The sequence below is a fragment of the Eschrichtius robustus genome, chromosome 3, assembly GCF_028021215.1.
Source record: "Eschrichtius robustus isolate mEscRob2 chromosome 3, mEscRob2.pri, whole genome shotgun sequence".
Classification (NCBI taxonomy): Eukaryota; Metazoa; Chordata; class Mammalia; order Artiodactyla; family Eschrichtiidae; genus Eschrichtius; species Eschrichtius robustus.
Window position 1 is genome coordinate 133,933,382 of NC_090826.1, and position 15,555 is coordinate 133,948,936.

Genomic DNA, 15,555 nt, shown 5'->3' on the forward strand with positions numbered 1-15,555 from the left:
GAGATGCTGGTTGAACTCTGCAGGCTCAGATTGGCATCTCTAGCACCGACCTCCCTTCTGAGCTCCAGACCTGCACATCTAACTGGCTCCTTGACTTCTCCACTTGGCTGTCTCCATGGAAACTCAAAGTCTGCATGAAGCTCTATATTCCCCACCATCCCCCAACCTCTTCCATCCCATTGCCGCCCAGTTTGTAAATGGTGCCCCAGCATAATCAGTTGCTCAAGCAAATATCTAGGAATTATCTCGACTCCTCTTCGCCTCCTCCGCCCTGTCTTCAAGTTTCTCTATTCCACAAACCAACCTTACCCAGTTCTTTCCTCTCCATGTCCACTGCCAGGGTTCCTGCTTTAGGTCCTTAACTGGTGTCCTTGTGTCCACTCTGGCCTCCCTTGAAGCTATTCTCCACCCAGTGCAGGACGGATCCTAACATATAGGCCATGCAGAGTCACGGGGCAGTTGCCTCCGTGTCTGTGCATGGCCATCCTTGTCCTTTCCAGCTCCAGCCAGGCCATGGTTTCCTCACTCCCTAGGCTGCAATCCCACTGGGCTGCCCCACCTCAGGACTTTGCACTGGCCATTCCCCCTTCCTGGGATGCCTTTTCTCCAGCGCATCTTCCACATCTCAACATAAACACCACTCATACCCTCCCTGAAGACCCTTTCTAAAGAGGATACTGACTCTGTCACCCTTCATCACAGCACCCTCTTCATTCCCCTCATTGCCCAAAGTTTCTAGTATTTTGTTTATTCTTTATTTACTTGTTTATATTCTGTCTCATCCATGTCTTCTCCGTGAGAGCAGGGATCATGTTCCTTCTACAGTGCTGATTGTCCAATGCCTACACAAAGTAGAAACTCAATAAATATGCATTGAATCATCATTCCATTTTTCCATCATTCCATCATCAACCATTTTTTAAAATGGTTGATTGAATTATAAGAGAGCTTTTCTTTGGTTTCAATTTGCTTTTACGTGTATCTGTAGATCATTAATGATCTTTACCAGCCCAACAAATGCAGGATGCATGATCTATACAGGGCCCAACACATGAGTTACCCTTGAAGGGAGATATTGTGGAAATTCTCAAGAAATAACACTTCTTCTTTCTACCCAGCTCTGTAAAAGAATGCAGCGATCAGCAAATCTTGGGGGCTGGCGTCTCCTGATTATCTACATCCACATTACTGTGATCAATATTGACTGTGAACACACTGTGAGCAGAGTCTAAGGCAACAGCTATGGGGAGACGCAAAGAAGTGGGCAGAGTCCCTGCTGTCTAAAGGAGAAGGCAAAACAGACCAAATAAAAATACATAAAGCCATAAATGCCCCAAACACATCAATATAAATAGAACCAATTACCACGGTAATACACTGGACTTGTAATAAATTTACAGGAGGGACCATAGCAGTCAAGGTGGGCAACAGAGGCACAGACAAAGAGAGACTTTATAAGCTGCCTCTGTGGAATCAACCTGATTAAAGAAAAACCCCAAGGAAACAAAAAACTGTCAAGGGAGTCCAGGATGTTGGTTTACCCGATTAGGCTGTTCTTCCCTGTCACTGGCACTCACATTTCACCTACAAAGCACATATTTTAACTGGCAGATTTATTGAAAAATTGTGCTGGAGAAATGCTTCTTTCTACCTTTCTTTTTCTTTCTTTCTGTGTTATTTTTTTTTGTAATCGGCCAAAGAAAAATTAAGTCTTTTGAACCTGCTTGATTTTTGCAGTTGCTCTAAACTGAGGGCTTCTGTGGTGTTACATTCTAACTATGTGGAATGAACCCTGTCCCCTGCCAGACTTAACCAGGTGGACGGGCCTTGTGTGGTTATGACTTAGCCAAGCTATCTATTCCTTGCTAATCATGTTAGGCTTTAAGGGGAGATGGGTGTGACCACTTTCTGGAGCCCCAGGCCATGAACTCCGTTTAGGCAGGTACGGTCCCCTCTCTGGCCTCAGTGGGCAGTCACCAGAGCACAGGTAGTCTACAAACAGCCCTGCACGAAGCAGCAAGGCAGTGGTGTGGGCACCACACGTGACCCAGGGATGGCCCAACCTGGTCCAACAGCCCCTCGCCCCAGGAATTGTTGGTGGTGCAAGGGGTCTTCACCTAAAGCTCTCCACATGTGCCCCTTTGTTTCCCCGCTTCCGTGTCTCACAGATTGCTCCTGGGGGCAGCAGCCACCTTCAGTATGGGCACTTCAGTAGTTGACAGGATATGCAGAGCTCTGCCCCCTGAGAAACTTTCCAAGGAGTGGGATGAACTCTCAAGGTGGAAAGTATGTTCCGGACCTCACAGTGACCTTCTTTGCCTCTTTCGTGGGTCCCCCAGAGGGTTCAACCATGCTGTCCCATAGATACTGACTAGCCAATTGCAAGGAGAGAAGAAGTAAGATGAGGCTGGCAAAGGAAAGAGTTATGCTTTACACCTCAACATCTAGAATCCCACAGTGGGTTAGGAGCCTTCTTTTATTACCCATCATATTCCTGATGCCCAGCACAGCACCTGATCTACAGTAAACAATACACATTTCTGAATGAATGCTTAAACATCATTGCCTTGCAGAACTCACAGCCTTCCCTCAAGGTGCTGCTAATTGAGGTCTACGTGTTCCTGACTCTGCTGGCAGCAAAATTAACAGCAATAATGTCAAAGTACACTTGGGAATTTTTTAGACGGAAGTTGATCTGATTGGAAAACCATCTTCCTCTCATCAGTAACGGAGACAGAAATGATGTATTCTGGAGCCTTTGACTGTTGTAACATTAATCAGCTGCATTTTGTAGTATAGCTGGCAGTTGGGGCCAGGTTTGAAAACGATGTCAACTACTCTCATTTTTTTTTTTCCTAAATTAATTACTTACCTAATCCATTTTTTGCTGATTTCCTTGACATTAGTTTTTTTCTTATGTGTTTTTAATTTTTCCTCTTAATTTATATCTTTTAATAATTGAACCAACTTCCAAAGAGTTCCATGAGATTCAGGGAGGCTGTCTCTAACAACAGAGGCATGGAAACTAGGAATGAACCAGAAATGGTTAGTGGCCAAATGGGTAAGCTTAGATGAAAGGGGTTTGTTGATGTGTTGGTTTAAGTCAGCGTAGTTTTATGTCTTGTGTTTCAGTTTAGACACAAGTTGCATGTTACACCTAACACATACCCCCTTACCCCCTCCCTCCCTACAAAGAAAACTTTCCTACTTGCTTTATTTTTAAAAAAGCAATTATAGGAAAGGTGGTAAAAGAAAGACTATTGTTGGCTCCTTCAACATTAACTGGTAGCCAGAAGCTTGAAGTAACGATCGCAAATTGGAGGTCCACACATGGATTTACCCCAGTTCCTAGTATGTAACCTCAGTCCTACCTCGTGCTGATCGCTTGGTTTTAAAGACTAGTCTATTTTTCTAATGTCAAATCCCAGGACATGACGTAATTCCGGGGTCGGGGGGCAAGTGGATAATGTCCCCCACACAAAACAATCAATCCTGTGGCTATGGAAGAGGGATGACAAGGGGGTGGGCTGGTGCCGGGGGGCTGAAGGGGAAGGTGTTTGAGGAGATGCTGTCCTGGACAATACGGTGCCATTTCCATTGGAAGAGGAAAAGGAGGAGGGAAAAGTATGGTATTTGCTCATTTATTCATTCAACCAATATTTATTGATTGCCTGCTAGATTCGGTGCATGGCGTTATGTATTGCAAAAGATGGGGTAGGAATAGGGAGTGACCTCAGAGATTTGCTAGAGACAGCCCTCACCTTCCAGAAACTGGTGACCTCCTCAGGCCTCTGAGAATACAAGAGCTTTCTTCTAAAGCAGATTATTCATGGAAAACAGGAGGAGACAGGAGCCTAACAAAAACCCAAAAACTACTAATCAGTTATCTTTCTACCTCAACATCCACTTATGTTGGAACCTGGGTTTTTACTAGGGCCAGGGTCCCACCTCTGGGGCACGAGAGGAATGACAGTCCGCATCTGTATGCAGGCAGTGGAACCAGACAGCACAGGCTTTGAGTTACAGGTAACAGGGAAGGCTAGTACAGCTGGACACTTGCATGAATTTTCCCCCTTTGGAGAATGCACCTGACAGCTCCTTTGCATTTAAAAAGCAGTAACACTCAGGCTGCTTATCAAAAAAACGTCCCCAGGGATTCTTTTCCACAGAGAGCATATTCTTACAGCCTCCCTTACCCCACCAAAAAGAAAAAAATCCCTCTCATATGGGTGGTGTTTATTTCCTGGTCTTTTCTTAGCAAAGGAGCTATAACTGGGACTGAAAATAGCAGCCAAAAGATGTGATTCTGGTCTTAATTTTTGTAATGGAGGTTTGACGTCTCCTGTTCCACTAGCCTAATTAGTGATTTTTGACTTCTAAAATATACATCAGTGTTTCTGTGAAGAAAAAATTTACCCAGTTTTACTGACATCTCCTTGACGTTTTGATCAGCTGCTATTTTGTTCAAAAATAGTGAACTGAACTGCAAATTTCACTGAAATAATGCTAGTACTAATAATAGTCATAATAATATGAGTCACAATGCACTGAACAGTTACAGTATGCTAGACATTGTGTTTCATAAATAATTATTGTACTCGACCCTTACACTATCCTTACTTGTAAGCTAAGTATCAATAGCCCTATTTTACAGACATGGAAACTGAGGCTCACAGCCATTAATTAAACTTCTCAATAAAAATTTTGATGCCAATCTGACTCTAAATCCTCACTATAAACAGCTGCATTAAGCTCCTTCCATTGCAGTATCAGTTGAGTTAGCCTATTTATCCTTGAGCCAGGCAATATTAAATGTTGCATTCTGTTATGAGAAGTAGAAATCATTTGCTGAATATGTAGAAGTCACAGAACACTAAAAGTAGAAGAAACTCTAAGTATAATCTAATTCAAGTTAGTTATTATACAGATGGGAAGATGATTTTGAAGAGGGCTAAGTAATTTACCCACGGTCAGCTGGCTGACTAATGGTTCAACTGAGACCAATAACCCAGATCTCCTGACTCCCCATCCAGTGCTCTTTCCCTCAACATGCTGCCTTAGAGTTGGATGGACAATATAGACATATTACCACTTAAGACACAAGGCACCCATCCCAAAAGATGTGGGAAGCCCAAGTGATGTCAAGTTCAGATTTCCACATTTGGGGCAGGATTTCCCACTGCCTCACCATTTATCTTGTAATTTTTTCCCAACATATTTTTTTGTGCAGAGATAAACTATTAGTTTTGGTATGGAGACCATGGCTTAAGACCGAGATAAAAGTCATGGTAGATATATGTATTGTACTCTTAAGCCTGTCGCCATATGCTTATTTCTCTTGGGTCTATAGCACCACGGCCAGCCCACCTGAGCATTGATCTAAATGTTGGATAAAAGATGATGGGCTAAACAAATTGATCTCAGCTTAGCTTACTGAATCTAGGAAACAGAACAAGTGTGGCTAGAAGTAGAGCTTCTTCTCTCCATATTCCACCAGAGAATCCAGGCCTCTTTCTTCTCAGTCATGTTGGTTAACAGTCTGATATTTACCAACTAACTTCTATACGCCCTACCTGATGCTAGAAGCTATGAGAATTCAAAAAATTACGAAGCTTTTGCATTTGCTATGTCCCCTACCTGGACTGTTCGGCCCCCCGATCTTTGCGTGCTCTGTCTTGTCTGCCAGGTCTCAGCTCAAACTCACCCCTTCATTACCACCATTGAGGCCTTCTCTGTGCCTGCCATCTTCTTCTTCTTTTTTTTTTTTTTGGCCTCTCGGCATGCAGGATCTTAGTTCCCAGACCAGGGATTGAACCTGTGCCCCATGCAATGGAAGCATGGAGTCTTAACCACTGGACCAGCAGGGAAGTGCCCTGTGCCTGCCATCTTAATCAGCTCCCCCACCCATTCTCCAGTCACCCTCTATTATACCCCCTGATTTTAGTTTCTTCATAGTATCTGTCACTATCTAGAATTATTGCTTTCATTTGTCACTTGCCACTTTCTTTCTCTCTTCGCTAAGATATAAGCTCCATAGAAGCAGGAAGCTTTTCTGCATCACTCACCATTATTTGACCAGTGCCTAAACCAGTGTTTAGATATAGAAGGAACTGAATAAATGAATGAATGAGCCCACTCTCAGGAAGCAATCCATCAAGTTGTGAAGGCAAAACTTACATACTTGGAGGAGAGAATAATCCAGAAAACTATATAATCAACTACTAAATTGTATATTATGGACAAGATGCCACTACTGTCAGACCCATCATTATATGAAAGGAGTTTGACATCACCACCAGAATTGTCGCATCAACTAAAATAATAGCCAGGTAAAAATAGGAAACTCCAATAATTTTTGGTTTTGAGAGGAAAAAAAGTGGGGACCTCTTGAACACTATTTTAAAAAAGAGAGAGAATGTTGGAGGTAGTAAGATGAGGGCAGTGCTGCCTACAGCACAAAGTGTTTTTAAAAAAACAGCTCATCACCTTTAATCCTGCTCGTTGGCATGCTTCCAATTCCCTTCAGTGCCTGAGGGCTCAAGACTGTTCAATTCTGCACACAAGCCTAATGATCAATGGCTTCATCAGAGAAAAGTCCTGGCCTAACGTGAAAACCATTCAGGCTCGTCCTCCTGCCTGTGACAGACTCTCCGCTGTGGAGATGATACCAGGACACAGCCCTGGAGGCCACCGTGCCGTGGCTCCCGTGTTGAAGTTCCTGCACTGGACGTGGTGAGCAGGGATGATGGGGAAACCCACTCCCTGTTGGTCTTCGAGGAGAGAATCTAGCTTTGCTATTCAGAATGTGGTCCTCAGACTAGCAGCTTTGGTGTCATCCAAGAGCTTGTTAGACATGCAGAATCTCAGGCCCCACCCAGACTCACTGAATCAGAATCGCCATTTCAACAACATCCCAGGTGATACATACGCATATGAAATTCTGAAAAGCACTGCTGTACAGAAAAACAAAAACTCCTCCAGAAACTGGGTCATCATCGTATATCATGGCCAAGAAAAAAAAAAAAAATCCCACAACAAATAACCAAAAATCCTGAAAACTCAAGATGAAAGGCAGTGGATCCTTCCTGAAGTCTAACCATGGTTGACAACTGGCCCTGTAGTGGTCACTTTAGACCAGTCACCTGGCTTCAATTCCATCTTGATCCTACTTCCATTGTGTCCACTCATCTTCCCACCTTCATCTCTTCTTGCGTCACCGGCAGGCAAAGCAGCAAGCTGCCATTTGCAATGTATCTCAGTAAGTGAAGGCCTCCTTCTTACCCTCGCTCTGCCACTTACTGCTTAGGTGACCACATGCAAGTTTTTTAAGCTCTCTGAGGCTTTATTTTCTTATCTATAAATAGGGAATGTAAGACTTAAGTGATGTGTATGTTTGAGGATTAAATGAGAACAGTTATGTAACAGGCTGTTTGGTAATATTATTTTGGTAACTTCTTCCCTCAACCTACAGATCCAGTTTACTCCGGACTCTGCATCAGAGCCTGGGGACTTGAAGACTCAAAATAAATCCTCACACATATGTTTAGAAAAGCTTAGATCCTCTTGGAAGCCTCTGTTTATGATACCACCCGGCTCAGCATCAGTGGCACCTTCATCAGGCCTGTCTGCCTGGGAATGCCATAGAACAGATGTCTTCTCTAAACCCCCTCTCTGCTCACTTCAGGGTTTTGCATGTAGCAGGCCCTCAGCAAACGTTTGTTGAATGAATTAATTAATCATTGAAAGAAAATAGCTGTATGCCATAATCGCTTTGCCACTTGCGTGCTAACTTTGTCATTGTAAATGTGCATAAAAAGAGCCTTTGCAGCTGGTTTGCAACCCTGGGGTTGTAAAACATAAAGCATTATACGAACTTAAGTTATTACTCTTCATTGGCATCAAATACACAAGACTAGGTCTCTGCTGACCAGCACTCACAGACTGGATCAGAGGCTGATGGCTGATTCAGCTGTTGTTTTTGCTTCAGCCATGGAAGAAATCTGTTCACTATCCTGGGCAGATGAGCCAACTGAGTCTTTCTTGGGCTCTGTCTGCCCAAAAAATAATTGATGAAAAATAGAAAACGTGGCATCCTGTGTGGTAGAAATACAATGCCATCCAGGTGGTTTACTTCTTTCTTTGATTCTAATCTAACTTAAGACTTCTCAGAGCTAGAGGGTCCCCTTAAGGGACAAACTCTCAACTTGTGTCTTGGAAGAAGAGGAAGCTATTCTTCTTAGCTTTCCCCATGGAAAGGAAGCAACTGGCTGGAAACCAACCAACCAACCCCCTGTGGATTATGCCCCAACCCCCAGTGGATTATGGACTACAAGGTACAACAGAAAGGAAGAGCTTGCTTATTGCCAATTGTCAACCCAGATAACCCCAATGATATGCCCCAAAAGCAATGGCAAGGAAAAGCTATGGCAAAGGTCAGATCTAACGCAGCAATGAAAGTGATATTGGAAAAGAAAAGGAAGAAAGATCTGAGGAAATCCACTCCTGAATGGAGTACCAAAAAAAGAAAAAAAAAAAAAAAGAAATAAAGAGAGAAAGAAAATGTACTGAGCTTAGTGTGTCAGGTTGAGGATTAAAATTAAGCCCTTGGAAGTTCTTATTTGAAGAAGGTTCAAATTTTGGTCACTTCTCTGGAATCTACAGATCTATGGCTCTTTTTACTGGTTTCTTCTGAAGTAAGAACAAAATAAAGGATCTATTCCTTCAACAAACAGTACAACAGATGCTAATAATATGCCAGGCCCTGTGTCAGGGGTGAAGACTCAAAGATTGGTAAGAAATGATCCTATTGTTTTGCACTTACTCCCAGATTTCTATCCAAAGTTCAGCTCTTTGTGGATACAATTGTGTGATTTGTTTTTTTCCAGTTAACTTTCTAAGTCTTTACTCTAGATAACAGAAACTTTTCAGAATATAATTTTCAGTGTGTTAAAAAAGTTTTATTATAAAAGTGGCACATGCTTATTGTAGGAAGAGCAACACAGAAGTTTTTAGTACAAAAAAAAAAAGCCCCTACCCTATACCATACCCCTAATCTTGAAACAAACAGATAATTTGTGTGTGTGTGTGTGTGTGTGTACATACATACACACACACATATATAAATATACATAGATAGTGAGAGAGAGGCTAAAGATTATACTTATATAGATGTGTATATGCATATATTTATATATAACATTTTTAAAGCAGACAAGACCCTAATATATTTACTTTTCTGCAACTTTCTTTGTTCACTTCCACATGGCTAGGAATAGAATATATTTGGATAGATAGACAGTAAACTGTAGTACTAGTTGCCTGGTTGCCTCTGGGGAGTGGAACTAGATGACTGCGAAATAAGAGTGAGAGGAAGATGTATTTTTCACTTTATTCTGTTTTACACATTTTGCATTTTTTAAATAAACTTTTTAAATTACAAAAAGAAGGGAAATATGGTACATGCTGTCAAGTCTATTATCATGGGATACAGTCATACAGGGAAATGTCAAGAGTACTGTCAGAGGATATATATAAGGAGCTCCAAGAGCATAAAACAGGAAGCACAGAATTCTGACTAGAGCATCAAGGAAGGCTTGGTGGAAGTGGTGATGTTAGAACTGGCTCTTGAAGAGTAGAAAGGTGATGGTAGAATAGGGGTAGATAGAGGACAAGGTTAGGTAGGCTCAGAAGTGTGGAAAGGCTCAATCTCCTCTTCTGAACCAGTGGGAAACTTGACCCTGGACCCAGAGTTGGGGCCTGACACTGGGTCAAGGTATCATTTAATTGCAGATGGCAATTTATAGAGCTGAAGGGGGCGATTAAAAGACACAAGCAAGAAACAGAAATCATAGCCAGGAAGACTAATCTGCTGATCCTAAGGGCCTAAGGAGAGAATAAGATCCATCCAGAAATGAGGCAAAGGAACAGACACCAGGGAATGGAGTAGGGTCAGGGGGCCGGGTGGGCAAGAGAGGGCCCAAGAGAAAATTTCTGAGTGGGACAAGTAATTGTGGAGACTTTAGAGCACATACCTCTGGCCTCAGACTGGGGCAGGAAGGGAGACTCGGAGGCCTTAAACTGTCTGGAATCAAATGCAAGGGTTTTGGATTGATAGCAAGCAGTCTTGTGTCATCAGAGTGGAGGAATGCTCAGGGTAGGGAATGGTCAGTGATGCAGCAGCCGGAGAGGGTGGAGGGTGTGGTAGGCTGAATATTTGCTCCCAAAGATGCCCAGGTCCTAATTTCTAGAACCTATGAATGTTACCTGTGCCTGGCAAAAGAGATTTTGCAGATATGCTTAAATTAAGACTCTTGAGATGGGGAGATTATCCTGCATTATCTGGGTGGACCCAATGTAATCAAAAGGGTCCTTATGTGAGGAGGCAGGAAGAGTCAGAGAGAAGACCATGTGACTCAGACATTGGAGTGATGCACTTTGAAGATGGAGAAAGGGGCCACAAGCCAAGGAATACAGGTGGCCACTATGAGCTGGAAAGGGCAAAAAAGGGGTTCTCTTCTAGAGCCTCTAGAAGGATCCTCCAGCCCCACTAGTACCTTGAGCTTAGACCACTGAAACTGATTTTGGACCTCTGGCTCCAGAACTTTCAGGAAATAAATTTATGTTGTTTTAAGCCACCAAGTTTGCAGTCATTTGTTACAGCAGCCATAGGAAACTAATACAGGGAGTGAAGCCATGTTCATGCTGAGAAGGCAGTAAGGCATTAGTGAAGGGCTCCAAGCTGAAGAGTCATGTCATTAAGGGACATTTTAAAAAGATAACAGATAGTGAAATGCAGAATGGATGAGAGTGGCAGGAAACTGAAGAAAAGGAGGCACCTGAGGATGCTATTTCAATATTTCTTATGAGAGCTGATACTGTAAACTCATACAATTTTGAGAAATGGATGAGAATACACCTGCTGAAGAAATATTTAGGGGGTAAAAAGAACAGAACTTGTAAATGGTTGAATGTGGAGGGTGGAGGAGAATATAAAAGACCCCTCACTTTATATTTTGACCCATCAATGTGGTTCACGAATCTACTAGCAGATACAGAGAAAAGTGATGCTGATCATTGAGGTGCCTATAGAATATCCAGGTAGAAATGGTAAACACTCACAGACAAATGAGCTTTTGAATTTCAGGGAGAAGGGAAGGATTTGAGATGTGGGTTGATGTAGATACAAAAGAGAATCACCCAGCAACAGTGAAGAAGAGATGAACATTAAGGATGAAATCCTAGAAAATGACCAAAATGTAAGCAATTTCTTTAGAGGAGTGAGGGCAAAAAAGAATGAGAAATAAAGGCCAAAGATTTATGAAGAGAATCTGGACAGAATAGCATCAGGGACACAAAGGGAGAGGATTTGCAAGAAGGCAGCCCTGGCCAAAAGGGACAAATTCTTTAGCTGAGATAGATGAAATGGTCACAGAATAGAAAAAATGAACCTCTGCTTATAAAGTCTTTGATTTCCTTCTCCAGAGCAATTTCTGTAGTGTGACGGGGCTGAAAGCAATTATTTGAAGAGTGAAAAGAAGTTGAGGAAGTAGAGAAAAGATGTATAAACTACTCGCTCAAGAAATTTGATGGTGACATGTTGAAAGGAAACAGTGGTAAAAGAGTTGCATATTTATAAAAATATTATTTTTTGGAAAATAGAAGGTTGGGGAAGGGATAATTGTGGCTGAAGAGGTTTCAGAGATTAAAAAAGAGGAGGCTAATGAATGAGTGAGGACTAAGAGGAAGCAGAGAGGGAAGGAAGGAAGTGTACAGGTGGAGAGATTCACCTGAAGAGGAGGAACTCACTGCATTTCCTGAGGCGCAAGGGCAAAGGATGATGAGAAAAGATGGAAGTCAGTTTAGAAGTAGAGAGAGCGAGGTTGGAAATTTCAATTCAGATAGTCTTTATTTGCTCTGCAAAAGAAAAAGAAGAGAGGCTAATCTTAGACCGTGAGAAATGGAAATATGTTATTCATGGGCTCCAGTCAGACTTATCTTAAGACAGGTGCTCCTAAATATTGGTCTGACCAAACCATATAGTGGTTGTATGACGAATAAGTGGCTGTTGAATAAAAGGCTGCCTCCTGAAGATCTGTTCAAAAATATCCATCTCTGAGTTCTTATCAGTCAGGCATACCTAAAGCATTTTATGTGTCTATGATAAAACCCACGTGGGAAGTCACCACATCAGAAGGGCTTTTAACCACCATTCCCACTGAGACCACCCCAACTGCCATCACTAACAACAACCTCAACAATAACAAACACTTGTTGAGGGATTGTCATGTGCCCAGCTCTGTGCTGGACCCTGGGATTTTAAAGTTGAATAAGGCATAGAACCTACCCTCGAGAAGTTGTGTAGCGATTTGTAGAAAGAAGAGGAAAGTCTTTAACTTAAATGTGTGACCTGAGAAAGCCTCTCACATAAAGGGGGACTCCTAGGATCCATAAACTGTCAGAGCTGGAAGAAACTACAGAAGGCTTTACAGGGGAGATGCCGATAGTTAACTGACTAAACAAAAGTCACCTGGCAGATTCTAGAGTCCCAGCCCTTCAGTCCTACGATCTTTCCATTTCATTTCACCCCTGATAAACCTCTTTCCTATTCAATCCATAAGCAATTTTAGGTATCTAATCATAGGTACAAAAGCAAAGAACAAAAAACCCCTTTTCATTGGAAAGTTTTTAAAGTTAGAATAGGCAAGAACATACAATTAAAGGACTCAAGTCTAAAAAGGTGTCACTTTCATGCCATGGTAGGTATAGCCCTCTCAGAACACTTGTCACCACTAGTGTATAAATTCCATTCTGGAGTAATCCTCTCCAGAGTGCAGAAAAGCAGAAGAAAATCTTCCTTTGTCTTATGCACTTATAATTCTTAATCAGTAGTGTGCTTCGTGCTTTTGGAATAAAAAGAAATTAGTGCCTAGGGAGAAGAAAAATATTTAAGGGTAAGAGTCACATCCAACAATAAGAGAGATAAACTCTGTGACACAGAGGTAAGATTCAGGAGTCAGCTGGGGGGCAGGTATACGTGGACAATTGCAAGAGATCAAAATAAACATACTATAATGTTTGAATATCTTTTAATATCAATAACAAGCAAGGGGTGATATACATCATATTTATGAGAACTAAAGCCAACAGTTGGACTGTGACAAAACTAGTTCCTGTGTGTAAGAATGGAGAGGGATAGGGCATAGTGCCAAGGCCATGGACAAATTTCCCTCCTGGGCTTAGTATTTAACCTTAAGGATACTACAGTGCTCAGGATAGACGCAAGAGGTAGAACCAGGAGTTCTGAGGAAGGTCAGACTCGCATCTCCCAGCAGTCCTAGAGTCTGGTAATCCTTGAACCACTGGCAAACAGAAATAGAGGAGGCTTTAGTCCTTTGGTTCAGTCACTAGGCTCTGGCATGGAAACGTAACAAAGTTTTGCCAGCTGGAACTGGTCTTATCGAAATGTGCTTACATTATACTCCTTCTTGGCAAATTGGAATCAGAACAATTTTAAGATGCTGAAGTTTGAAGGGATACAAGAAGCCTGTGGTTGTGTCTTTGAGCTTAGAGGAATCAGGACCTGGGGGGGAAGCCTGCAGTCCAGGTACAAGCCTCTTGCTTCTTTTGGAAGAAAGCTCCAAGCCAGAAGAGGGGCTCTCATGCCTCTACTACCTCTTGAGCAAGACAAAACAGAAAATCTGTATGGAGCTCAGAGAACCAACAGCATCTCAGCCACGGGAGCATATTTTCCCCCACTGTAGCACTGATGACAGCAGGGGATCCCTAGTCTCAGAGGGACCCTTGATCATTAAATCTTAGGATGACCTACTTCTTGAGTTTTCACTGTGCTAATTTCATCACTTGCCCTTTAGCAACTCACACATCCATAATTTGAGCTCATCAGAATGCCATGAGGATAAGCTCAGAAGAAGAAATTCCACGAATGGAAATTCTAAACCAGTCTTGGTTGATCAGAACACAAATTTACCAGCCAGTACTCCTCCTACATCAGAAGGTGATTCAAGAGGTTTCAGAAATTCCAATTTCTTATACTTACTTGGGCTGAATACTAACTTGCCATCAAACAGTGGACCAAGATTTATTTGTGAGGCTGTTATCCAGAGCTATACAAACACCTGGGGCAATGGAGATTTCCTCATAGCACAGAGCAGTAGGAAAAATGCTCCTAAACACAGGGCAGGATGGAGTGAGAAGGGGTTTACTATGCAATTACCAGAAGGGGTTGCCAGCCAGTGTAGGATGGGATTGCCGGAGGCAGGGAGCGGTGGGGGAGACCGCAATGCTCTCCTTTTCTCCCCTACTCCATAAGAACAGTCTAGTATTTTGCCCGTGCTATGGTAACAGGATGCATGGTAGCTGGTAAGACCTTTAGAAGACTCTCTCTATGATAACCAGCTCAGTGGCCATACAGTTTGGACCCCCTCCTGCATATAAAGTTTTCCCAAATACTCCCATTTTGACATTCGGTTTTAGCAACCAAACCTTGGCAACTTAAAGGGTGGGCAAGAACATCGAGGCAAATATGAATTAGTCCTTCACCTACAGACTCCCTGTTTTTGGTCCTACAGATGTACCTAGGCAGCCAGGACTTGCACAGGGAGTAGAACTTGCTTATGAGCACGTCACTCACCTTTGCTGATGTCTTCATATTCCAGCCAGAGTCGCCGCTGGACCTGCTTGTTTGGGTACCAGATAGAGCAGGATTCCTCAAAGCCGTAGATAGCTTCCTGGATGTAATGGTTGCCAAACTGGTCCAACAAGGCTACAAAATCCCCACGAGATGTAGCCCCGTCTAGGGAGTGGAGAGCATTGCTGAGGGCTATGGAGAAATGTCACCCAAGAAAAAGAGTGAGGACTTACAATACGGGTATCTGGATTCCCAGGCCATCCAGCCTCAATGTGCAAGTGCCATGTGGCCCAAAGTGATGTTGGAGAGCTGGCTGGAGCTACCAGGTACTTCCAGGTAGCTAAATCAGACATTTCAGTTCCTAAAAGAATATTTCTTCCACCCAGTTAGTTATGTTGTTAACTTCGTGCAAGTTAAGTATAACATTATCAAATCTCCACTACCTCCCTGCTTAAGTCAAAGTTTTTTTTTTTTCAAATCACAAGTCATGACATTAAATCAATGTAGTGAGCTCAAATAATAGCATTTAAAAAATGAAAAAGAATAGCACAGTCTAAAATAGAAACGCAAATACCAGCAGAGAACATTTCACTTGGGAAGATGAAGTATGGCTTCATGAACCTTCTGTGGTGTGTACGTGGGGACGTGCCTGTGCACAAGGTCGCAGTGTAAAATGTGCTGTAACTGTGGGTAGTGACCAAAAAAGTTTTCAGGATGCTGCCTTCATGCAGAGAAATGGGTAATGGGAAGATAATGGAAGAAGAAAGGTAAGGAAAGCCACTAAAACACTGCTTATATTTATTTAAGAAAATCAAAAGTATAAAGACTTTGAAATGGCAAATGGAGGAAAGAATCTGTTTGCCTGCTCCCCCTCCTCCCCAGACAAATCTCCTTGGATTTGCCTTCCC

General features: G+C 42.5%; 1 protein-coding gene across 2 annotated transcripts in view; it reads right to left on the bottom strand.

Annotated features, from left to right (window-relative positions):
• ASTN1 (astrotactin 1) overlaps window positions 1-15,555 on the bottom strand; it is a 327,436-nt gene that overhangs the window by 60,487 nt on the left and 251,394 nt on the right. For both annotated transcript variants that reach the window (XM_068538391.1, XM_068538390.1), the window contains exon 16: window positions 14,651-14,839. In XM_068538391.1, the coding sequence (XP_068394492.1) occupies window positions 14,651-14,839 (189 nt within the window). The remainder of the gene's footprint in view (window positions 1-14,650; window positions 14,840-15,555) is intronic.